The 24,261-nt window shown below is 55.2% G+C and overlaps 2 protein-coding genes across 2 annotated transcripts; one reads left to right on the top strand and one right to left on the bottom strand.

Annotated features, from left to right (window-relative positions):
* Nucleotides 1-34: 34 nt before the first annotated feature.
* ACTN3 (actinin alpha 3) lies at nt 35-13,159 on the bottom strand. The gene is made up of 21 exons (XM_059932085.1): nt 12,888-13,159; nt 9,205-9,319; nt 8,907-9,026; nt 8,518-8,604; nt 8,349-8,436; nt 7,794-7,872; nt 7,624-7,705; nt 6,791-6,876; nt 6,379-6,471; nt 5,684-5,914; nt 5,411-5,558; nt 4,225-4,375; nt 3,552-3,660; nt 3,315-3,455; nt 2,873-3,055; nt 2,059-2,193; nt 1,784-1,963; nt 1,214-1,360; nt 1,053-1,118; nt 417-575; nt 35-334 (listed from the first exon to the last, which is right to left on the bottom strand). The coding sequence occupies exons 1-21, from the start codon at nt 13,035-13,037 to the stop codon at nt 176-178; spliced, it is 2,709 nt and encodes a 902-aa protein (XP_059788068.1). The 5' UTR covers nt 13,038-13,159; the 3' UTR covers nt 35-175.
* A 738-nt stretch (nt 13,160-13,897) lies between these two features.
* ZDHHC24 (zinc finger DHHC-type containing 24) lies at nt 13,898-21,578 on the top strand. The gene is made up of 3 exons (XM_059932084.1): nt 13,898-14,250; nt 15,435-15,712; nt 19,006-21,578. The coding sequence occupies exons 1-3, from the start codon at nt 13,970-13,972 to the stop codon at nt 19,299-19,301; spliced, it is 855 nt and encodes a 284-aa protein (XP_059788067.1). The 5' UTR covers nt 13,898-13,969; the 3' UTR covers nt 19,302-21,578.
* The last annotated feature ends 2,683 nt before the right edge of the window (nt 21,579-24,261 follow it).

The following is a 24,261-nucleotide window of genomic DNA, read 5'->3' as shown; positions in this document are numbered from 1 at the left end:
GGGCCCAGCTTCTGCTTCAGGAAGCAAAAGGAGATGGAGAGAGGCCCACTATGGCTTTTTATTGAGACACACTTGGCCGGTCATTCTCTAGGGCCCTTGCTCCGAGGGATGGATGGGATCAGCCAGAGGAAGCACCCTCTCTCCGGACTTGCACAGGGAACCTCAGGGGTCGAGGTCAGAGGTCGCTCTCCCCGTAGAGGGCACTGGAGAAGGCCACATAGTCCAGGGCTCCAGCTGGAGCCCCGGCCCCCTTGTAGGGCACCATGCGGTGGATGCAGTACTCGGCCTGCTCAGCTGGGAGTTCCCGCCGCAGCTCCTCAGGCGTGATGTAGTTCTGGGGAAGAAGAGGGATTGAGGGCCCACAGGTCCTGTTCCTTGCCCCCGCCCGCCAGCCCCCTGCACCGCCAGGGACTCACCTTGTCTCCCGCCAGGATCTTGAACGAGGCCACAACCTGCTCAGCCGTGTCGGTCTCGGCTGTCTCTCGGGTCATGAAGTCGATGAAGGCCTGGAAGATCACGACCCCAGCTGCGTTGGGGTCCACCATGGTCATGATTCGAGCAAACTCCACTTCCCCCTGCAGGGTTAGAGGCCGGGCACCATGCCCGGGGGTGCTTAAGCCAGGAGGGCTCCTGGTGTCCCCCTGGCCTGACAGCTCCAGTGACAAGGTGCCCCCTTTCTCCATAGACCGTCCGCTGCAGCCTTAGCTGTAGGTCTGGGAAATCCTTTCTGCTAGGCTGTGCTCTGCTTCCTGCCCATGGCAGTGCCCCCTGCTGCCCGTCGGTCCTGACCTTTTCCTGGGCCTCTCTGTAGTGCTGTTTCTGTGATGTAGAAACGTTGCAAGCTCAGGCTCTGGAGTCACACAGAACAAGGTCCAAATCTAGTGTCTTTGGGCAAGTTAATTTACCTCTCTGAGCCTTTGGTAGCCCCTGTGTGAAATGGGGTAATTCTCCCCAGCCCCAGGGGGTGGGTGAGGAGGAAATGAGGTCATGTGTGATGTGGAAGGGACACAGGCACAGGTGGGATGGCTGGGACGCGGCTGGGGGACACTCACCAGGTCGTAGCCCATGGAGATGAGGCAGGCCCGGAAGTCGTCGGGCTCCATCATGCCATTCCGCTTCTGTAGTGAGGGAGCAGATGTCAGGCTCAGTCCCCAACACCCGCCCCCCTGCTGCCCCTAAGTCCACCACCGCACAGGGCTAAGCCCCTGCTGACCCGGTCAAAGTGGTTGAAGGATGCCCGGAACTCGTTGAGCTGCTCCTGGCTCAGGCCCTTGGCGTCTCGGGTCAGTATCTGGTTCTCCACCTCGTTGATGGTGCGGGCAATGGAGGTGAGCAGCTGCTCCCAGCCCACACGGATGTGCTGGGAAAGCAGAAAACAGGCTAGGTCAGTGGGTGGCCAGTGCCTGGCCACTAGGTCTGGCTCCACCCCCAATTCACTGTATGACCCTGGACAAGTCCTCCCCCTTGCTGGGCCTCTGTCCCCATCTGGAGTTTCCACAGAGTGATGTCCAGTGGCCCTTCCTGCCTTAAAATTTGGTGATTTATTACGTATTACGTATTGATCAACCAGCCATGGCCAATCCAGGCCTGGGTTTAGACTGCTCTGTGACTGGCCAGGTCACTTTCACTCGCTGGGTCTCAGTATCCCCACAAGTACATTGGGGGACCTGGCCATGCTGAACTGGGGAACCCCTGGGGCAGATGTGCTGTGTCCAGCTGTGGCCGCCCCAGGCTTCCCCAGCCACTGCCGCCTCCCCTCTGTCCTGAGCGGGTGTGATCCCACCTCCATGCTGTAGACGGTGTGCTTATTGTCGAACACCGAGCCCTCCTGCAGCAGCTGGTGGTCACCCTCCAGCCGGTCGATGTTGCTCTTGTAGTTGATGATGTTCTGCTCCTGCTGCCGCAGCCCCGCTATCTGCTCCTCCAGAGAGCCGGTCATTCCCGCTGCCAGGCGCCCCACTTCCTGCAGGGGGAGCCGGGCAGAATGAGGGCTCCCAGCTGCCGGTGGCCCAGCCCTGGCCCTACTCCCCCGGGCTGGCTTCATGATCCCAGCCTTACCTCCACCTTCCCCTGGATCCAGGGCCCGACGGCATTGGCCTGGGCTGCAAACTGCCGCCGGAGCCTCTCATTCACCTGTTGCCTTGTCAGCTCCTCATGCAGCGTCTGGTCACGGCTGGGTACCAGCTTTAGGACCTGGGAGGGAGGCTGGTTGTGCCAGGGGCAGCTCTGGGAGTGGGAGATGGGCTCCAGCCCCTCACACTGCTCCTGCCACTCTGAACCAAGGCCTCAGGGCTCTGTGGGGGGCAAGCTCTGAGCACTCAGCCTCTCTAGGCTTGTTTCCTCGTCTGCAAAATGGGGCCCATGACATCATTCTTAATGAACTTAGATTGTTTTATAAAGGATGTCCACACACCGGATCTAATTCTGCTTCAGTCAGGCCTGACAGGGGCTTCCCTGGTGGCACAGTGGTTAAGAATCCGCCTGCCGATGCAAGGGACATGGGTTCGAGCCCTGGTCCGGGAAGATCACACATGCCGCGGAGCAACTAAGCCCATGTGCGCCACCACTACTGAGCCTGCACTCTAGAGCCCGCGAGCCACAACTACTGAAGCCCGTGTGCCTAGAGCCCGTGCTCCACAACAAGAGAAGCCGCCTCAATGAGACGCCCGCGCACCACAATGAAGAGCAGTCCCCACTCGCCGCAACTAGAGAAAGCCCGCGCGTAGCAACGAAGACCCAACGCAGCCAAAAAAAAGAAAGAAAAAATCACGCCTCACAGGAAAATGCTGCTGTTATGGCCATTTTACAGATCAGGGTGGTTAGAATGCATCTGAGCGGGGAGAGGCAGGGAAAGGCCACAGGTGGCACTGACCGTGTCCCACTTGGTGTTGATGTCCTGCGGGCTGAGGGCGATGTAGGGGTTGGTGGAGCTGGGCCGCAGCCCGTATGTTTGGCAGATCTTCTGGATCTCACCCTGTATGTTCAGGATGGCTCCCCTCTCTCGGTCGGCCTCAGGCAACGTTGCCTTGAACTGCTCGTGTGCTGTCACCAGGCTCTGGGGAGGGCAGGCAGGAAGCATCAACCAGCGCCCCTACTTCCCGCAGCAACGAAGGGCAGCAGCGTGCTCTGGGCCATCCAGTGGGGCCAGGGCAGCGGTGGCAGGAGAACCCAGGCCTTCCGTCTCCCAGCACTCGGGAACTGGGGTTTTTCTCTGGCCCCCCATTCCCCAGGAGCCCAAAGGGGTGGCTGACAGAAACAGGCCGCTTCCCTGTCATCTCATCCCACCGCCCCACACCTGGAACCCCTGTGCCCACCTGGGTCTCCTCCACCGAGTGCACCAGCCACACGTCCTGCAGGTCCTCCACGGCGCCGTCCAGCCAGTTGTTGAAGGGCGCTACCCGCCGGGCAAACTCCAGCTGCAGCTGGTCGATGGTCTCTAGGAGCTTCTCCATCCGCTAGGGGCCACAGGGACGGCCAGTCAGCAGCCTGCCCAGCAGACCCTCTCACTTCCTCCAGTGTCCAGCCTCCACCTCCCTGGCCCCCAACCTCACCTCTAGCGCATCCCGCCTCTTCTGGGTCAACGTGCCCAGGTTGTCCCACTGGTCGCAGATGGCCTGGCAGCGGCTGTTCACCGAGGCCACCTCATGGTAGTCTAGATCACTAGGGGCAGGAAGGGGGGCAACTTTGGGGCCAGACTCCAGCCCAGATTTCTTCCTGACTGGCCTCCAGGGGCTGGAACCTGGGCACAGCGGTGGTGAAGGCATAAGGGAGCCAGGGGAGGTGGGGGCGAAGCGGGGCTTTCCTAGAGCAGGGGCTTCCCAGCGCATTCCTGGGAGAAGGGGGTCCTCAGCTCCAGTCCCTGGAGGAGCTTGGGTGGAGGGGCAGGGCCTGGAGTTTCGGGGGCCGGTTTCCAAGACGTGGCACAAGGCCCGGGCTGCTGGTGAGGATTGGGCCTGCCTGAAGCTGAAGGGAGCTGCCAGGTTTGGGGGCAGGTCGAGCGCCAGTGTGGGAAGAACGTGGGTAGCAGAGCGGGGTCTGGAGATGGGGAGAGGGTTACAGGAGGAGGGCAGAGTAAGTGGTGACGGGGAAGGACATGAGTACCAAGGCAGGGTTACCAAACCAGGGAAAGCAAAAGGTCTGGAGGGCTATGGGAGCAGGGAGAAGGGGTGGAGCCAGGTAGGGGCGTGGTCACCCCCGGGCTGCCCGGCGGCAATCCGCGCCTACTTGAGCTCCTGGGCCAGCGCAGCGATGTGCTCCACGCGGTCCTGGTGCGCCGCCAGGTCGCTCTCAGAGGCCTCGTGGCGCCGCAGCAGCGCCCGCACCTCCTGCAGCGAAGCCGACTCGTAGTCCCGCTGGCTCAGCATCTCCTCCTTCCCTGCTCGGAGAGAGGCCCGGCTCAGGTCACCCAGCAGCAGCCGCGACAGGAGCAGGGGGTCCAAGCCGGGCTGTGTGACCATGGAGGGCCCTCATCTGTGAAATGTAGGTGACCACACCTGCCCAGCCTACCCTCGGGGTTTGCTCTGAGACACTAGTGTGATAAAGTTAAGTGAAGCTCCTGTTCCAGGGCATGGCCCGTGAGTGATGTCAGGGTCCCTTGACCCTGCACGATTTGGGGTGGCCCTTGGTACACTTTTGGTATTATTCGATCGCAAAGTGCTTTCCAATGACTCTGTGAACCCAGTGAGCCCTTGATCCATTTTTCCTTTGCTTACCCAGTGCCTGGCACTTGGTAGACCCTCTATGAATATTTGTTGGATGAATGAATAATGAATGTAAAAGTGCTTTGAGAATGACAGTTACCATAATTATGCACATAAGACCACAGTCACAGTAATTGCAGCAGCAACCATTTATTGAGTGCCTCTGCATTTTGCAGAGAAGGTAACTGAGGTTTAGAGGTTCAAAGACCTGTCAGGATCACATAAGTGGCCGTATATTTAAGGAATTATTCTGTCAAACCACTGCTGTTCAATATGTCCATAATCCATTATTAGCGTTCATTATTTTTTTAAGCAGGACTCATTCAGTTATAGGATTAAAATCCTTGAGAGAATACAGAGCGAATGTTTTCACCCAGTGATATATTTGATTCATGCAATATTTTGGCATCAGTATACTTTGGGTATAATGTAAATGATGTTAGCGTGGGGACTCACCTTTGGACACCTGCCACATACACAAATAAAGTGCTAAATGACAAATTAATCAGAGCAGACCTTACAGAAGACCAGAGCCAGGAGAAAGGGGCCTGAGTCTACAGATAAAGAAACTGTGGCCCCAAAAGGGGCAGTGGCTTGACTGCACAGCAAGTCAGGGTGGGACTAGCAGACAGACCCCCAGCTTCCTTGCAGAACGCCTACCCCCGACCAGTCTCCACCCCAGGACAGAATCAGGCCCCAGAGGTACCTACTCTGGGTCCAGGCTTCGTGCAGGGAGGCCTTCTGCTGGAACTTCTCTGCCAGGTGCTGCAGCCGCTGCAGGCGCCGGATCTCCGAGAGCAGCCAGTCCTCATAGCCCTTCTCCGCTTGCTGCAGCGCCCCCCATGCGTTGGCGATGTCCTGTGGGGCAGGCAGAGGTGCCCGCCATCACAGTTCACCCATTGTACGGATGGGGACAGAGAGTCCAAGGTCACCCGGAGGATGTGGGCAGGGCTGGGGTCACCACCTCCCCTGGCCTGGCTCACCGAGACCAGCTTGCCCTCAGATGGCATGAAGGCGGGCCGTTGGCTCAGCCGCAGCTTGGTTTGCAATGTGTTGAAGTTGATCTCCAGCTGGCACTTCTCCTGCACGCGGGGCGGCTTGTGCAGGCGCCGGTAGTCCCGGAAGTCCTCCAGCCTGCGCTGCATGGCGTTCATGCTGGGCTCGCCGATGCGGTTCTCCAGCCACGGCACGGTGCGGCGGATCCATTCCAGCAGCTGCGGGGCCAGGCAGGGGCAGAGCAGAGAGCGCTGAGTGGGCCTGCTCACCTCGCCCACCCCTCTCCACCCACACCCAAGCTGTGGCCAGAAGGCCGGGCCTCAAGCAGGGTGGGGGTCCCCGCTCGTCAGGGCAGGAGCAGGATGGTTAACTTCTGAGTCCAGGGACCAGTGTAGGTCGGCAAAGCACAAAGGGCCAGGAGACTGGCTAAAGATGAGTGAATGGAGAAATGAACGAGTAGCTGGATGGATGACGAGTGGATGACAGGAGCCTGGGTGGGCGGAAGGGGGCAGGGGGTGGGTAAAGATGGCAGGAGGAGGCTGGGAGAGGCCACGGCTACTCTGAGGAGAGGGAGGCTCTGCAGGTCCAGGCCAGGGCTCAGCTGGGTTGGGAGGAGCGGCAGGGCCGGGTTGGGAGAGCACAGGTAGGGGAGAGGGGGCGGTCCTCTCAGCCCCAGCCTCACCTCACTGGCCAGCTTCTCGTACTCCTCCATCAGCTTCTCGTTCTCCTGGTTCACGGCCAGCACCTTGCAGATCCTGTTGGCAGCTGTCTCTGCCTGTGGTGGGAGTGGGCAGAAGGGCTGGCGTTAGAACAAGCTGCCACAGACACCCCCGACCCAGCCTCCCTCTGTAAACCCTTCAAACCTGGGCCCATGCAACAGAGGAGAGGATGAGGGGGCACATCTTGTAGGGTAAGGATGGGCTTCCAGGCCAGAGGCCTCTGCGCCTGAGCTCCCCCAAGGATCGAGTATGTGCAGCTGGGACAGTGGCACTCCCACCCACATGGGGCCTGGCACCTCCAAATGTGGAGGTGCTGCCAAGCTTGGGCCCCTGGGCCCACACGCCCAGCCCAGGCAGCAGCAGCCGAGCCCCTACCTGCTCCGCCCCCGCGAAGGCGTGGTAGAAGCAGGAAACGTAGGTCATGACGGCCTTCTCATCGGGCTTTGGGGTGTTCACGATGTCTGCGGGATGGCAGCGAGGTGTCGATTGGCCGAAGCCAGGGATGGGGAGTGGGCCCCTGTCCCCACCCAGGCAGAGAGTTCCCTCGGGACTGTAGGGTGCAGAGACATCTAGTCATGGCCACTAGCTGCCAGATGCCCCAAACCCAGCTCTTCCCTGGAGCCCTCTTGGATCACCCCAGGGCCTAGCAACCTCCCCCTCTGTGGGGTGAGGAGAGCATGAGGGCGTGGGTGAGTGAGCAGATACTGTAGCCCTGATGAGGCCCCAGTCCGCACTGCCTGGTTTCTCTAAGCATCCCATACCTTGGTCTGTCTGTCTGTCTGTCTTTCTCCTAAGTTCACATCCAGGGTACCAGGCACAGTAGGTGCCCAGAAAATGTTTGCTGGTTCAACTGACTAAAGCCTTTATAGGCACAGGGACAAGAGGCAGGACCCACCCGAGAGCAGCTCCCAGGATGGGTGACCGTCATGCCGCCAGGTGACCCAGGTAACTGGGCTATGAGGTAGAAGGTGGAGCCATTACATAAGGCAGAGGCGGCAGAGCCTGGTTCCACTGGGTGGAGAGGGACAGGGGACCGGATAAGGGCTCCTGGAGAAGGGGGCCTGTTGGCAAGGAGGATTCCGCCCAGGGAGCAGGGTGAGGGGCAGAGCATTCCAGGAGGAGGGAGGAGCAGGGGCAAAGGTGTGGAGGTAGGACCGTGCCAACTGGTGCGTAAGCGGAGTCCTCGCCCGGGCGAGGCTTACTCTCACCTTCTGCATCCAACATCTTGGGGATGTCCAGGTACTTCTCTGCCACCTCGAAGGCAGTGTTCAGGTTGCCGATGGGGTCATCCTAGATGGTGTGCGGGAGGGGGGGAGAGGTGAAAGGTCAGCTGAGGGCAGAGACTGGGGAGTCGGGGCTGGGGGTGGCGGAGGCCTACCTTGCGCAGTTTGGTGTAGTCAATGAGGTCGGGGCGGTGCCGGTGGATGAGAGCACAGAGGGCCAGGCCATCCTTCCAGCTGGACAGAGAGAAGGGGAGTATGGGCGTCAAGCCTGGGTTCAAGCTGCGGCCCTGTCCTACCCTCATCCCAGGAGCACCCCTATCAGGATGGCCTCATCTGTAAAATGGAGTAAAGTCCAAACTCCTTGGCTTGGCATTTAAGGCCCTTGATTGCCAACCTGGGACCATTTCCTCCAAGCTCATCATGGTTCCTTCACATCCTTGTGCTTAAGCTACACCAGTTTCTAGATGTTTTTGGTCTCCAGGTCTTTGCTCACAAGGTTCCCTCTGGCTGGAACACCCTTCCCAGGATGTCTCCCGTGCTCCCTCCTCCAGGAATTTCCCCCTTGCCCTCCTGGATTCGATTCAACATTGACCGAGTCCTCCTATTTTCAGACACTCTTGCAGGAACTTGGCTGTGACCTCTTCTGCCTTGTGGCTTATGCCAGGGCCCAGAGCCCGGCTGAGGCCCCACACGCTGATGGGCAGACGGACCTGGTGTGGAAGTTCTGCACGTTGACGTTGCGGTACGGCGCCGTCTTCCGCTGACACCACAGGAGCAAGCCCTCCTTGGCCGAGGTTTCTGGGCGGGGACGGGGGTGAGTGTTGGTTGGGGAGGGCTTTGGGCCAGCCCTCTCACCCTACCTGCCTCCTTGCCGCTCACCTTCCACGGAGATGTCCTGGATGGCGAAGCGAAGGATGATGGTCCAGATCATGCCCAGGGTCATCTTCAGGTTCCCGTCGACAACCTCTGCAGAGTGGGGGGGTGGAGACACACTCCGCCTGGCACTCGAGGCCTTGGCTGCCCTCCCCCTGCTCCGCCCTCTGGCCCTTGTCCCCATCCCAGGGCCGGCACCTAGTAGGTAGGTGCTCAATCATTTTCCTTCAAAATGATTCACTGAACACCTACTGGGTGCCAGGTCCTGCGCTGGCACTTTGGGTACCTTGGCTCCTGACAGTCCCGCCTGCGAGGCACGGACGGTTATCCCCATTGTTGAGATGAGGGACCGCACCCCCGGCCCCTGCCCAGGCCTCCTCCTGCCATCGCCTCACCTTCGGCACCGATGGACACCAGCTTCACCCCCTTGCTGGCAATGAAGTCCAGGGCCTTGTTGACATTGGCGATCTTGTGGAAGCGCATCTTGCCTTTGTCTGGCCTGGACAGCCTCTCTCCTGGGTGTGAGGGGAGAGGTCAAGGGTCAAAGGTCATGAGAGGAAGCTGAAGACATGGTCCTCAAACTTCCCCCTCCCTCAGCAATCCCCCTCCAGCACTCTGATGCCACTACTCCCCCAGCTCTCTGGGTTTTCCCCTGGGTCCTGGGGTCCCTGTGCACTGATTTGCACCCCTCACCTGAAATGACCTCCAGGAGCAACATGAGTTTGAGGCCATTGCGGAAATCCTCCTCGATGTTCTCGATCTGGGTGCCAGCCTTGCGCAGGTGTGAGTTGCACCAGGCAGTGAAGGTCTGGGGGCAGAGGACAGTGCTCAGACCCTAGTGCTGAGGACAGCGCCCTGGCTCCTCTGTCAGCGCAGATCTCAGAGCCCAAGGCCCTGGATTCAAGTACTGGCTCAGCCACTGACTTGCTGTGCATCTGGGGCCAGCCCCTTTCCCTCTCTGAGATTTAATTCTCCTGGAAAAGGAGAAATGGGGTCTGGGGCCCATTCAGGTCCCAGTTTGGACTTGGGGTGCCTCACTGCCGGCACAACAGCTTGTGCCAGTCTCAAGCACTGAAGGGGGAATTAGAAATCTGTAAAGCAGACACTCCAAAGTGTGGGGCTCTCTGAGGCACAAGGGTCAGTGCAGGGTGATACTGCCTCAAATCTGAAAAATTCTGGGTCAAAGCACAGATAGCTCTGAGGGACTGTGCACCTGTGTTTTTATTATCTCAGCTTCACCGACCTCTTAAGGCTGTTGTGAACTGGCCTTCAAGCAGACCATGAGGCTGCAAGAGCTTTCTGCAGGCTGTAGAGGATCAGCTGGACACTCAGGCCCAGCCTGACCTAGTTTCTGGAGGAGACTGCCCTCCCTCTCCGGCCAGAGTGTGCTTCCGCCTCAGCCTCTGTCTGAGATGGGCAGGGTGCTATATGGCTGTGTGTCTTTGGGGGATGGCAGTGACCTAGAGCTTGGTGCACAAGTTTCTACCAACCTACCAAGCCTCGAGGCCCTGGATTCTGCCATCAGCACTCCTTGGTGGAATCCATACTTGGGCTCCAATCCCAGCTGAGCTACTCACTCTCTGTGACCTGGGATGTGCCCCTTGACCTCTCTTGGGCTCAGTCTCTCCATTTGCACAATTAAGGGTTCAGACTCAGTGATGTCTCAGGTCCTTCTTCCCCTGACCTTGCAGGATTCTGGAACTGAGAGCATCCCCCTGCCACCGCCAAGCAGATACTCCAGGGAGGTGGCCCTGGAAATCATTTGGAATTCTTTCCCTCCGCTGTGTAAGTGGGTGCTGAGCACTAAATTGACGGGGCCCCGAGCACAAGAGAGGGCAGTTGGATTCTCTGGACTTCCTTCCAACCCTGGAGTCTCAGATGCTCTGGGTCGAGATAGGGCAGGAGGAAAGGCAGGACGGGGGGCCTCCGTGGTGGAGGAAAGGGCATTCTTTCATCTGACAAACATGACTTTTAATGAGATTTGCTCCTTGCCCTAAAGGAACTCACAGTCAGTCAAAGAGTCCTGTTGGTCTGAGAAGTGCTGGGGAGACTAGTATTGGGGAGACTAGGGGAGGAGTTCTTCATATCAAGTGGGGGACCTCTTGGGGAAGGTTAATAATTGATCAGAACTGTGATGGAAGAGCAGGAGTTACTCAGGCAGGGAAGGGCAGGCAAGGGCATTCCAGGCAAGGGCAGCCACACGGGCAAGTGCTTGGCGACGAGAAACAGTTACTAGGTCTGCGGGGCTACAGCTATCTGGGCACTGCTCTGGGGGTGTTGGGGTATACGTGGTGAGAGGCAGGCCGGAGGGGCGGCAGAGGCCAGGTCATGCACGATCTTGAGTGCTAAGCCAGGGAGTCTGAACTTGATCTTGAGGGCAACAGGGGAAGCTTTCAGGCACAGGAGGGGGAGGGGCAGCACTGTGTTTTAGAAAGCTCATTCTGGTCGCAGAGGGGAGGCAAAGGGCTTGGCAGAGCAGAAGGGAGAAGTGAGGAGGTGCCGACTGAGACCAGGGTGAGGGAGGAAGGGTGTCAGTGAGTGGGACAGGGCAGGATCAAGTGGCTGAGATGGAAACATTTGTCCTTGCTAGAATATAAGCTCCCTGAGGCGGGGTCTTTACTTTTGTCCCCTGCTGAATTGCTGGCACCTAAAACAGTGCCTGGCACATACTAGGACCTCCCTAAGAAACAATGAATGAATGTTTGCAATGAGGTTGAATAAAGAGGACTCGGTTATCAGGTGGGAGGAGGCAGGAGTGCTTCAAGACATGGAGGAGAAGCAGGCATGGGAGTGGGACTAAAGCTGAACACAGAGATGTTCATTACATTGTAATAAACAATGTTAGATGAGAAACAACCAGAATGTCCAACTCCAGGGGGTGCTGATGAATTTACAGAGCGTCTACTCTATGCAATCATTGAATGAGTCGATGAGGTGGGTGGCTGTAAGTTGGGTTGGAAGGATGCTCCTGATATTTTAAGTGATGAAAGCAAGTTACAGACTAGCCTGTATCTTATGAGGGGCATGTGGACCTGGATCTGGGAGAGGCCTGGGTGGGTGGGTGGGTGGGGGGATAGGAGTTGTTGCAGAGCAGATGGCAGCTGGAGCCAGGGGCAGGGATGACATCACCGGGAGATTGCTGGACCCAAGGACCACAGCCCTGCTTGGAGACAGGTGCAGGAGGAGCCTGGGGGGAGGCGTGTCACCCCGGGCACCCTAGCTGAGTCAGCTGAGCCTCCCAGCCCCTGGGGTCATCTCCTGTCAACTAACCCAGTGGAAATGCTCTGATTCTAAATTCTGGGATTCTCAGATCCTGCAAATTCCACCAAACACCCCTGTTCCCCTGCCCTTTCCTGGACTCATACACTGTTGGCAAGTGCTGAGCAGGGTCTAATGACCTTGTGGTACACTCCTACCGCTGTCCTGCCACACTCCCCAAAGTTTCCTCACTCCAGCCTGGATCATTTTCTCTTTTGGGTCCCCAGGTGTCCTGCCCCCTCCACTTGGGAAAGTCTGGGAGTGAAAATAGATCGGGGAGGGGAGGCCCGAGTGCCTTACAAGGCTGGGCCTGGGCAGCAGCTGCCCATGTGCCCCTCTCAGCTCCTCCAAGGTGCTGCCTCAGCACGAAATGTCTATCTGGCCAGAGAGTCAGGTTACCTACCACGAAAGGGAACCCAGGGCTCCCCTCCTCCCCGACCTCATGGCCTTTTCAGCAGATTCAGGGCCGCTGGGGTGAGGAGGGGTATCTTGGGAAAGAATGGGGGTGGGGCAAGCAATGGGCAAAGACCCTCAGGTTGCGGGGCGTCCTGTTTTCTGACAGCATATGATTTGGGTCCTATCTCAGCCCCAGTTTCCTCATTTGACAGTTGGGATAGAGTGACCACGGACACCACGCTGGAGAGAACATAGAGAGGGTGGGGAAGGGGTCTGGGACGGTTACCCCTTCCCCACACTCCCAAGTCCTCTAGCTGCCTGGCTGCAAGTCCGCAGGTGGGGTCTGGGAATATTTCACTAGAGAGTGGGGTTGTGGAGACAAAGATCATTCTTCCCGACCCCACCCACACCCCGAACTTGGATCTCCCGGGCTTTGCCCAAACCATATTCCTTAGCAGAAGTGGAGCAGTGGGCCCATGGGAATGAACCCTGTGGGGTGGGGACCCCAGAAATTCTTCTTGTCCTCCTAAACCCCTCGTGAGGGTCTCCAGCCCTCTATTCAGGCCCTGGGGGACAGCAGAGGACTGATGGGCAGAGCCTGGGCGAGGAAGTGGCACTGAGGGTTAAGACAGGCTCTGCCCTCGACCTGCTGAGATGCCAAGGACAAACCGCCTGGCTTCTCAGGCCTCAGTTTTGCCATCAGGAAATGGGGTAGCACTCACTTTCCGCTGCTGCTTCTCCCAGGCCGGGTCCAGCAGCAGGTCGCGGTCCCAGTCCTCCTCCTGTTCCATGTACTCGCCGCCCCTGCCGCCGCCGCCCGCGAAGGGCCCCTCCGCGGTCCCCAGACCCTCGGGCTGCATAACCATCATCATCTCGCTCGGGCTCCTGGCTCCGCTCCGCTCGGCGGGCTCCAGAACATGGGGGCCGCGTTAAGTAGCGCCCGGCCCAGCCCCGGATCGGATTCCCGCTAAATATGGGGGAGGAGGGAGGGGCCGGATGGGGGCGAGGCCACACGGGTCGGGACCAGGCAGCAGGTTGTCCTGAGGCTAGGAGACTGCAGAATTTGGGGGCACTGGGGTGTACCCCGTGGCGGAGATCCGGGGTTCGCGTTCCGGCTCCGCAGCTTGGGCGCTGTGTGACTCTTGGGAAAGCCACGGGCCCTCTTTGAGTCTGTTTCCTCACGTGTACAACGAAGATGACGATAATAATAGTGGCTGCAGACTGCTCTAGAAGCTACCTTTTGGGCCTCCTCATGACCCTTTTCCTGCGCCGCGCTGGTGGGGAACAGGGAGCACTATTCCCATTTCACAGTCAGAAACACCGAGGCGCCGAGCTGTTTTGAATGTTTTCTGGGGTGATGAAGGGAGACACTAGAGCATGGGGAGGGGCTCCAAGGCAGCTGGATGGGCCAAGGCAGGGGTAATATCGGGGCGACTAGGGTGAGAGGGGTAATATGCTGAGCCGCGGATCCCCGACGCCACCGAGGCTGCAACTCAACCCTCCCGGAGGGCCGGCCAGCGGCACCAGTGTGCGGGACTTCTGCGGGAGGGGCGGGGCCTGAGCGGGTGGGCTGTAACCGCGCTGCCCTACCGGCTTTAGCGCCAACGAGATTCCAAGCATCTCTTTGGCTCGTTCGGCCGTTCAATCACATCTCCGTATCTGCGGGCCCTCCCCGTGAACCTGAACGCTCACTCACCCCCTTCAGAGCTTCTATTGGTCGTAGCAGACGTCCGTTTGCCACTCTCCCCGCCCCAATACGGAAGCGGCGGGGTACCCGGGATCCGACCGCTAGTGGGTCCAGGCCATGGGGCAACCCTGGGCTGTGGGGGACGCGGAGGCGGCGTCCGCGCGGCTTCCTCTTGTGCTCACCGCGCTGTGGGCCGCGGCCGTGGGCCTGGAGCTGGCCTACGTGCTGGTACTGGGTCCCGGACCGCCCCCACTGGGACCCTTGGCCCGGACCTTGCAGCTTGCGCTGGCAACCTTCCAGCTGCTCAACCTACTGGGCAACGTGGGACTCTTCCTGCGCTCGGACCCCAGCATCCGGGGTGTGATGCTGGCCGGCCGTGGTCTGGGCCAGGGCTGGGCGTGAGTGGGGCACGGGATCTGGCGGGGGGAGAAGCGGGAGCTTTGGGCAGGGGGAGGGCCTCAGGACCTGAAGATGTTAGAACCAGTTTACAGTAAGATCCGCTTGAACCAGACGGCAGAAGGAATATCATTCATCCACTTACAAATATTCGAGTACCTACTACGTGCAAGGTACTATTCCAGGCACTGGAGGTACAATAAAACATATTCCTGATTTCAGGGAGGGGGCAGATGATAAACTTTAGGCGTAATAAGTCAGCAAATAATGTAGTATGTTAGAAGGTGTTGGTGGTAAGGAAACAGAGCAGGATAAAGGAGACTCAAATTGCAGTTTGAAACAGGATGGTCAAGGTAGGCCTCATTGAGAAGGTGGCATTTGAGCAAAGACTTGAAGGAGGGGGGAGAGTTAGCCACAGTCATCTGGGGGAAGAATGTTCCAGGCAGAGGGAACAGATAATGCAAAGACTCTGAGGCATTTGTGTGCCCAGCATGTCCCAGGAACAGCAAGACAGCAAGTGTGGCCAAGGTGGAGTGAGGGGGGAGAAGAGAAGTCAGAGACGTAAAGACCTTGTAAGACCTCGAAGACTTTGCTTTTCACTAGAAGTGAAATGGAGAGCCATTGGAGGGTTTTGAGCAGAGGAGGGACATGACTTAGATTTTATTTATTTGATTTATTTTTTTCTTGGCCGTGCCAGGGATCGAACCCGGGCCCTCGGCAGTGAAAGCACGGAGTCCTAAGCACTGGACCTCCAGGGAGTTCCCCTGACTTAGATTTTAAAAGGATCAGTCTGGCTGCTGGGGTGAGACTACACCAGCTGGGACAAAGGTGGAGTCAGGGAAGCCAGGCAAGAGGCTGTTGCAATAATCCGGGGGGGAGCTCATGGTGACTTGGACGGAGGTGGTAACAGTGGAGGACAGGAGAAGTTTGCTTCCGGATGTTAGAGACCAGAGAAAGGCCTCAGGACTGGGGCTCTCAGAGCTGGAAGAGCCCTCAGACCTGCCGTGCCAGGAATGGAAGGGCCTGGGAAGTGGTGTTTAGCCTGCATTTACCTGTGAAGAACCTGAAGCTTAGAGAGGGCAGGGGCTGTGCCTGCTTCCCCAGGATGGGCTCAGGGGCTGACCGGGCATGAAATGGGGCACTCAGAGCTGCTGGGGGAACTGACCCTGTGGTTCCTTCCCTGCAGTTACTGCTACCAGTGCCAAAGCCAGGTGCCACCGCGCAGCGGGCATTGCTCTGCCTGCCGCATCTGCATCCTTCGCCGGGACCACCACTGCCGCCTGCTGGGCCGCTGCGTGGGCTTCCACAACTACCGGCCCTTTCTGTGTCTGCTGCTTCACGCCGCAGGTGTCCTGCTGCACATCTCTGTGCTGCTGGGCCCTGCCCTGTCAGCCCTGCTGCGAGCGCAGACACCCCTCCACACCGCCGCCCTCCTCCTGCTGCCCTGGCTCATGCTGCTCACAGGTGGGGGGCCGGGGAGGCCTGCACAGGGAGGCAGAGGCCCATTCTGGTGGGCGATGGGATTTCCGGCTGGTTCTCCAGGCAGCGCCCTGGGGACCTAGTCCCAATGTCAATTACGGGAGGTGAGGGGGGCCTGGTATTCACTTGGGTGTGCGGTCTGGTAAAATACAGGGCCTCAACGTAGGTACAGAGTTCTGGCTGAGCGAATCAGGGGAGGGTTCCAGAAGGTGGTGGCAGGGGAGGAAAGACTAGTGGGATTTCACCTAGAGGGGGATGGGACGGTGAGAGAGCATTCTAAGTGGGGGGCATTCGGAGCTAGGGGAGCAGCTTGAACAAAGGCTTGGAGGTTGGGCACGGAGTAGTGAAGGCATTTGATGGGAATTATGAGAATTAAGGCTAGGGCAGTAAGTGAGGACTGGATGGTGGAGGGCCTTGAATGGAGTGTGAGGAGATGGTCCTTACTTGACTGGGCAGTGGGGAGCCAGTGAAAGTTACAGGCAGGGGAAGGTCCAGTCTTGGAAGTGGGGAGGGGACGTTTTGAATCAGGAGACTGATTGAGAGGCTGTGTTCTGGTTGACACTTTCCTCTGACACCACCCAAGGTAGAAACCCCACTGGTTTTTTATACTTTGTTCTCTGCCCCCCAAAATGCTTCGGGCTTTCTTTTCCCTGACTCCTTCCTCCTGACCTGTCCACGGTCCTCTCTGTAACCTTGTCCTGCAATTACTAAACTCCCTGACCACTCTGAATAGTGGCTCTGTCTCCTCATCCTATCCAAGCCCAGCTCTGTCCCCAGGACCCCCCTCCCTGCAGCCCAGAGGGGGTCTTGGGAGGCCCAGTGGGGCTGTCAGGGTCTTCCTGTGCCCACACTGGCTTCCTGAGCAGCCCTCCTCTGCCCTCCTCATGACCCCCTGCCTCCACTGAGACTCAAGCCCTCCAGCTGCTCCTGTCTGCACGCCCCCAACCCCCGGTCATCCACGGTCTCCCACTCGCTCCCCGCAGTCACTGAAGACTTGCGCTCCGGCCCCTCGTCTCCCTCTCAGCCCTGGGCCTTGCTGAAGGCATAGGTATCTGAAAGTGTGGGTGAATGGCCCCAGTCGTTCAGCCTCTTGACCTTCTCCTCCCCTCCTCCCTTCCCCTACTCCCACATCCCCCCGCCCCGAGTCGTGTCAGAATCCAAAGTGTGTCACCTCCCAGAGCACCCCATGTCACCCCTCTCTCTGCCCCCACCGCCTCTCCTATCCATCTCTCACTCTGTGCTCCGCGACACCTGCTCCGGAGCTCCTGGCCCTCACCTTTCTGTCCATCAGCACCTTCCCCGCTCACTGCCCTAGGTCCAGCGTAGCGCCCTCATTCCACCGGCCTTCTGCAACATTTCATCTCAAGCCTTTTTGCTCCGTCCTCCTTCCGCTGTGCCTTCCTGGCTTCTCTGTGTCTGCCCTTGGCTGTGGAGAGCTGCCAGAGATGCCTGGGACTATGTGGCAGTTGCTATCATGCCACGTTCATGGCTGCTGACCTCAGCAGGCCCTCAGCGGTGCCTGGCCGCCCTGCTTTCTCATAAGCTTCCTCCCCCTAATGGCTGCAGCTCAATCCTTCCCACTTTCCTGTCCTCCAAGCCCCAGCCTCTCTTGAAAATACATCACAGAGGAAATTAGACATCAGATGGCACGTCCAGAATCGGCTGTCCCGTCCTGGGGGCAGAAGCTGACTGCCCCAGCTCCTCCTGGTGCCCGACCCCTCCTCCCCTCTTGGAGGCCTCACACCGTGTGTCGCTTCTCCTCCTGCCACTCCAGGCTCCCTCCACTGGCCTCCTTCGGGTTTTCCCACCTGGTACAAAGCCTCTCTTCACCCCACGTCCTCCTCTTCCAGCTCATGCCTTCTGGCTCTTCCATCAGCAGCCAAGTCAAAGGACTTGCCTGGGCTCATAGGCTGCTTTTCCTTGCCTCCCACCCAGTCCTCCACCTGCTCCAAACTGACTTCTGCCCCCACCCATCCTCCGAGACTGCCACAGTCCCCAGGCCTCTGTCTCCACAAAACCCAGAGAACCCTTCTGTGTTCTTTTCTTGCTTATGAGACCTTTCAGCCTCATAAAACTGCTGGCCTTCAGCCTCCTTAAAGGGCTCTACGCTTGACGTCCCCGACAGCTTGTACTTTGGGGTTTCCTCCTTCCTTCCTGGTTTCCCTATATCTGATCCCTAAGGACCTGGTTTCCTGGCTGAGGTCGAGACGCCGTTCTCATCTCCCTACACACTCTGCCGGGTCTCGGAACCGCCCGGGTACCAACCACTCACAAATCTGCGCATCCAGCCTGGGCTTCTCTCCTGAGCTTCCAGAACTGTCCACTCACTTGTCTCGCAGGCACCTCTCCATCCTGCCTCGGGACCTTCAAACAGAATGTGTTCTCCCCTCTTCACTTAGCAAGTACCTCCTTAACCTTCAGGCATCACCCAAAATATCACTGTCAAAATAGATGAAGTTTATTTCCCTGAGCCTCTTAATACGTTTCCATGTCATCTCCCCGCCAGTAGGCTCTCTTTTTTTATTGAAAAAACATTCACATAACATGAAACTCATAATTTTAACCATTTTCAAGTGCACAATTCAGTTGCATTTAGCATATTCGCAGTGTTGTGCAGCCATCACCACTAATTCCAGACCATTTTCATCGCCCCCAAAAGAAACCCTGTACCCATTAAGCAGTCACTCCCTATTTCTCCCTAGTGCCCCCAGCCCCTGGCAACCACTAATCTTCTGTCTCTATGGATTTGTCTGTTTGGGACATTTCATATAAATGGCACCATACGATACATAACCTTTTGTGTCTGGCTTCTCTCGCTCGACATAACATTTCACGGCATCTTGTAGTTCATTAGTTCACCTGATACTTATTACCTACTGTGGGTCAAGATGATGCAAGATGCTGTACTTTTCCATTGTCACACACATCACAGCTGTAATTAAGTAACTGAGACATGATCTCTTGAATGTCTGTCTGTGAGCTCCCTGAGGTCGGAGATGCTACCTGCCATTCATCCTGGTATTCATGGGGGGTGCTCACAAGTTTGTGATGCATGAGTGAAAGTCACATCTAGGGCAGGGGGCTGTGTCTGCCCGTTTCACCAGTGTGTTCCCATCAGCCGGCATGGGTTGGCCAGGGAGCAACAACTCGGTGTTTGCTGAGCGGAGCAATGCGCCCTGCTTCATGGTGGAGTAGGGGACGGGAGGAGTGCAGGAGCTGGGCTCTGGGACGGCTGGGCCTGCTGCTTCTCCTTGACCCTCTCTGCTCTCTCCTTGCAGGCAGAGTGTCTCTGGCGCAGTTCGCACTGGCCTTCGTGACCGACACGTGTGTGGCGGGTGCACTGTTGTGCGGGGCTGGACTGCTCTTCCATGGGATGTTGCTGCTGAGGGGCCAGACCACGTGGGAGTGGGCTCGGGGCCAGCACGCTTATGACCTGGGCCTCTCCCACAACCTGCAGGCGGCCCTGGGGCCCCGCTGGGTCCTTGTCTGGCTCTGGCCCTTCCTGGCCTCCCCGTTGCCGGGGGACGGCATCACCTTCCAGACCACAGCTGATGTGGGACTCATGGCTTCCTGACTCCAGGAAGAGCCTGAGCTGTATGAGGAGTGGGGAACAGGAGAGGGCACTCAAATAACTCATTTCAGGCCCACCCCCAGCCTCAGAAGGGGAGGCAGGCTGGTACGCTGGTACTTGATGCCTGCTTTCAGCAACTCGAGCCCCGCCCTTAGCCTTGCCCTTGCCCAGCTTGGACTCCTAGTGTCCAGGGCTTGGGCCCTGCGGCTCTGCCTCTATCAGTGGCCCCTGAGTACAGCGAAGGGTCTGGCAGGGGGCTGCTCGGCCTGCCCAGCTGCCCCTTTGCCAGGTTAATAAAGTGCCCACTTGGTTCTTGGACTCCCTCCATCTTTGTGGGTTTCTGGACCTTCACTGTTTCCCGGGCTGCTGTTTTTGGTTCCTCTGATTGTCAGGCCTGGGAACCACAGAATGCCTGAGGGTGTGAGGAGCCAGGGCTCTGCCTCCTGCGGCCTTGGGGCGGGGGGTGGCCAGCAGCTTAAGGCAGAATGTAGTGATCCAGGGTATGAGAATCCAGAATTCTTTCCCAGGTTCAATGCTTTATAGTTAGGAACACTTCACAGCAACAATTTCAGTGAACTTCTCTCCAGCTAACCCGGTGCACTGGGCAGCAATTATGTGGGTGATAAAGCCCTGAGAGTTGATGTGATAAGATCACGTGGTAGTAAATGGAGGAGTCCGGATTTGAACCCAGATCTTTGTGCTTTCTCCTTCACCCTTGAACAGCCGAAAAAATCAAGGCAGAGTAATCAGGTGGGGATGTTCAAGCATCTGTGCTGGCTGGATGGTGCTGAGACTGGTAAGCTCCTCCTCTCTGGACTCTTCAGGAGCTACTTGTTAAACACTTTTATTTAAATATAGTAAATAGACATTTCCAGTTAAATGTGGCAGGTTTAAACATGTGAGTTTGTTTCCTCTTAAAATCTAAAATAATAGTAAAGAAATTAAAAATGATGTAAATTTACAAAGACAAAGAAAATAGGAGGGAGACAGCACTAGACCAAGGAGCCTGACAACATTCTGAAAGATGGAAAGTGGATAGAGGCTAATTTACTCTCTTAGAGAATTAGAACTTGAAATTAAGTGTTCCCCTCTTGGAGGGGCCGAGAGGCAGCCCGATTGCCCCCAGGAGCCCTGGAGAGGTTCACCGTGGAAGGCAAGGTTTGGGGCTGACAGTAGGGACGGGACTGATTCAAGGTCTCTATGAGAAGCAGCTAGGTTGCCCCGCCCCCCAGGACCCACCTGACCCCTTGCTACCCCGCTGGGGTGGAGGCGGGGGCTTTTCGAAGAACCTTTGCATCTCGGGGGCCCTGGGGAGGGTGGGGGTGAGGGACTGGACCAAAAATGGAGTTAAGTGAAAACCTACAAGTGCTGCTGGGGGAGGGGGGTAGTCCTTCAGTGACATGGCAGGCTTGCCTTCCAAGAACCCTCAGAGAAGCCCACCCTTCTGACAGGCCCCGCCCATGCCCACAAAGGTTTGAGCTGCTAAGACTTCTTTGTTTTTCTGAACAGCATGCTCTGTTACTAGTTTTTAACTCTGTTAGGAACTTGGTGTACTTGTCACTTTGTGCTGTACATAAGCATTGGCAGACTTCTGTTTCCTCTACTGCTTTACCCCTCACCCTCCAGAATATCTTTTCTTGTTTTTTTTTATAGTGAAAATATACAAGGAAATATTTATAAAATAGAAACAACACCCTCCCCCCCCATTTAAGAAATGGATACTATTTCCTTTGAGGTCCCTGCTGTGCCCCTCCCTGGTAGAGGAAACACTGTGCTGTCTTAACCATCCCCTTGCTTTGCTCTGTGATTTTATTACATATGTTTGTACTGGTTTTGCATGTTTTTGAATTTTATATAAACGGAGCCACGCCGTGTTTATTCTTCTGTGATTTGCTTTTTCCTTCAATAACATGTTTCTAAGATTTATCCAAATTAATGTGTGTGGCTGTAGAGCATTCCTTTTCCTTGCTGTATAGTGATCCATTGAATATACCACAATTTATTTTTCTCTCTTGTCCCACTGATCATTTTATCTACCCCTGTGTATGATCTCCTAAGATCTATACTTGGCCCTTGCTCTTCCATATAAATTTTAGAATCAGCTTGTCAAGTTTCACCAATAAAAACCCCCCTTGAAATTGTGAATGGAACCTAACTGAATCTATATAGATCAGTTTGGGGAAAATCAACATCCACATGAAATTGACTTTTCCAGTTCGTGAACATGGTGTATCTCTCCATTTAATGTTTTCAATAAAGTTATGTATGTTTTCTCATAAAGATCATGCCTTTTTTCTTTAGATTTATTCTTATGTATTTGATATTGTGATGCTATCATCCATAGTTTATGAAAATAATTTTCTTATGTCCAGCAAATCTAAAACTTATTATTTACTTGAAAGTTCTTCTGGGTTTTCTGTATTTATAATCATATCTATGAAAAGATAGTTTTGTTCTTCCTTTTTAATTTTTATATCTCTTACTTTTAATTTTTTTGGCTGTGCCACGCGGCCTACAGGATCTCCGTTCCCCGACCAGGGATTGAACCCAGGCCATGGCAGTGAAAGCTCAGCATCCTAACCACTAGGCCACCGGGGAACTATCTCTTATTTTTCTTGCCTCTCTGGGTGGAAGAAAGGGTGGCTACCCTTGACTTGTTTCTCACATTAGACGGAATGATTTCAATATTTCACCATAAAATATGTTTGCTGTGTTTATTTATTTAATAGATGACTTTTATTAGGCTGAGAAAGTTCCCTTCTATTCCAAGTATGTTGAGTTTTTGATTCTTTTACTTTCATTCTCTGCCTCTTAAGAATGGCCTGTAGATGGATTGTTTAAATCTTTGTCTTCTAATAACTGAAGTATAGTCAATTTTTTTTGGCCACGCCACACAGCATGTGGGATCTTAGTTCCCTGACCAGGGATCAAACCTGTGCCGTTTGCAGTGGAAGCACAGAGTCTTAACCACTGGACTGCCGGCCAGGGAAGTCCCAGTATTTAGTCATTTTTATCTGTTGTAATTAACGTTCTTGGATATATTTCTACTCCTTTATTTTGTGCTATTGTCCTATCTTGTCTAGTTTTTTACCCTTTTAAGTTATTTTTTGCTGGGTGTAGAATAGTTATTTCCTGTCAGTATATTGAAAATATTCTGTCTTCTGGTGTCTATTGTTGCTGTAAGTCAGCTGTCATCTATTTCATTGTTTTGTTGTTACTGTTCCTTTGAAGATACTTTCTGTCTCCAACTGCTTTTAAGATTTTTTTGTCTTTGGTATTCTACATTTTACTGTGATGTGTCCAAGTGTGGTTTTCTTTATATTTATCTAAATGGGATTCCTTAGGTTTCTTGATTCTATGAATTGATGTCTTTCATCAGTTCTAGAAAGTTCTCAGTCATATCTTCAGATGTTTTCTCTGTCTCTACTGGAACTCTGATTAGACCTTCCTACTCCATCCTCCTTGTCTTTTTAAAAAAAAATATTTATTTGGCTGTGTCGGGTCTTAGTTGCAGCACACAGGATCTTTAGTTGCAGCATGCGAACTCTCAGTTGTGGCATGTGGGATCCAGTTCCCTGACCAGGGATCGAACCCAGGCCCCCTGCATTGGGAGCACAGAGTCTTAGCCACTGGACCACCAGGGAAGTCCCCCTCCTTGTCTCTTAATAGCTCCTATTTTCTCTGTTTCTAGCATTCTGAATAATTTCCACAAATCTATCTTCCAATTAAGTCTTTCATCAACTGCTAAACCAATCTATTTAAGTTTTTTTTTTTTTTTTTTTTTTTTTAGTGGTTGTACCAACTCATCGAGTTTTATGTGTCAAATGTTTTTTCATTTCTAGAGGTTCTGTTTGGTTCTTTTTCAAGTTTGCCTGATCATTTTATATACTCTTGCTGTCTTACATTTTAAGTTTTTAAAAAAATAATCTTTTTCTTATTTATTTATTTTTGGCTGTGTTGGATCTTTGTTGCGCGCGGGCTTTCTCTAGCTGCGGCGAGCGGGGGCTACTCTTCATTGCAGTGCGCGGGCTTCTCATTGCCGTGGCTTCTCTTGTTGCAGAGCATGGGCTCTAGGTGTGCGGGCTTCGGTAGTTGTGGCTCGTGGGTTCTAGAGTGCAGCCTCAGTAGTTGTGGCACACGGGCTTAGTTGCTCCACGGCATGTGGGATCTTCCCGGACCAGGGCTCGAACCCGTGTCCCCTGCATTGGTAGGCAGATTCCTAACCACTATGCCACCAGGGAAGCCCAAGGTTTTTTTTCAAATTATTATTATTATTTGGCCATGCCATGAAGCATGTGGGATCTCAGTTCCCTGACCAAAAATTGAAGAATTATGAAAAAAGACATGGGGTCCAGGAATTAGGGAATCTAGCCCAGAACATGGCAAACAGAATTCCCAGGAGAAGTGCTCACTGCAGTTCTAGAGAGCCAACAGCATTCACTTAGGCGGGGGATGAACAGAAGTGTACAGAAAAAAGAGGAACCGTCAGACTGGGTTGAGGAAGAATTAGCAATCGGTATAATATAGAAAACTAAGCAAATGAAAAAAACAGGGCAATTATTAACTCCATGAAAAATAAGTACACAAAAAAGGTAATTTAATTATAGCCCAATTCTTGGCTCTGTAGTAAGTAGATAACTTTCACACAGTAATCCAAACAGTGAGTATGGATTTCCATAAAAACTGGGGAGAAAAGGAGAGGGCAGGGTGCTCCCACAAGAGAGCTATAAGCCTCATCTATTACAGTAGGGAGCCAAGAAATAATGTCTAAGCATAAACATATTTAAAGAATAGCTAAGAGAACTGTAGCATGGGAGAAGTACTGGGGAATGGGGAGAGGCTTGCAGGATCTTAGTTCCCTGACCAAGGATTGAACACGGGCCGCTGCAGTGAAAGCGTGAGTCCTAACTGCTAGACCGCCAGGAAATTCCTGAGAGGCTGTTTTCTTGTTATAAACTGCCTA

Source organism: Balaenoptera ricei, chromosome 8 (genome assembly GCF_028023285.1).
Source record: "Balaenoptera ricei isolate mBalRic1 chromosome 8, mBalRic1.hap2, whole genome shotgun sequence".
Lineage (NCBI taxonomy): Eukaryota > Metazoa > Chordata > Mammalia > Artiodactyla > Balaenopteridae > Balaenoptera > Balaenoptera ricei.
Note: the sequence above shows the minus strand (reverse complement) of the source record. Positions and strands in the feature narration are given on the sequence as shown.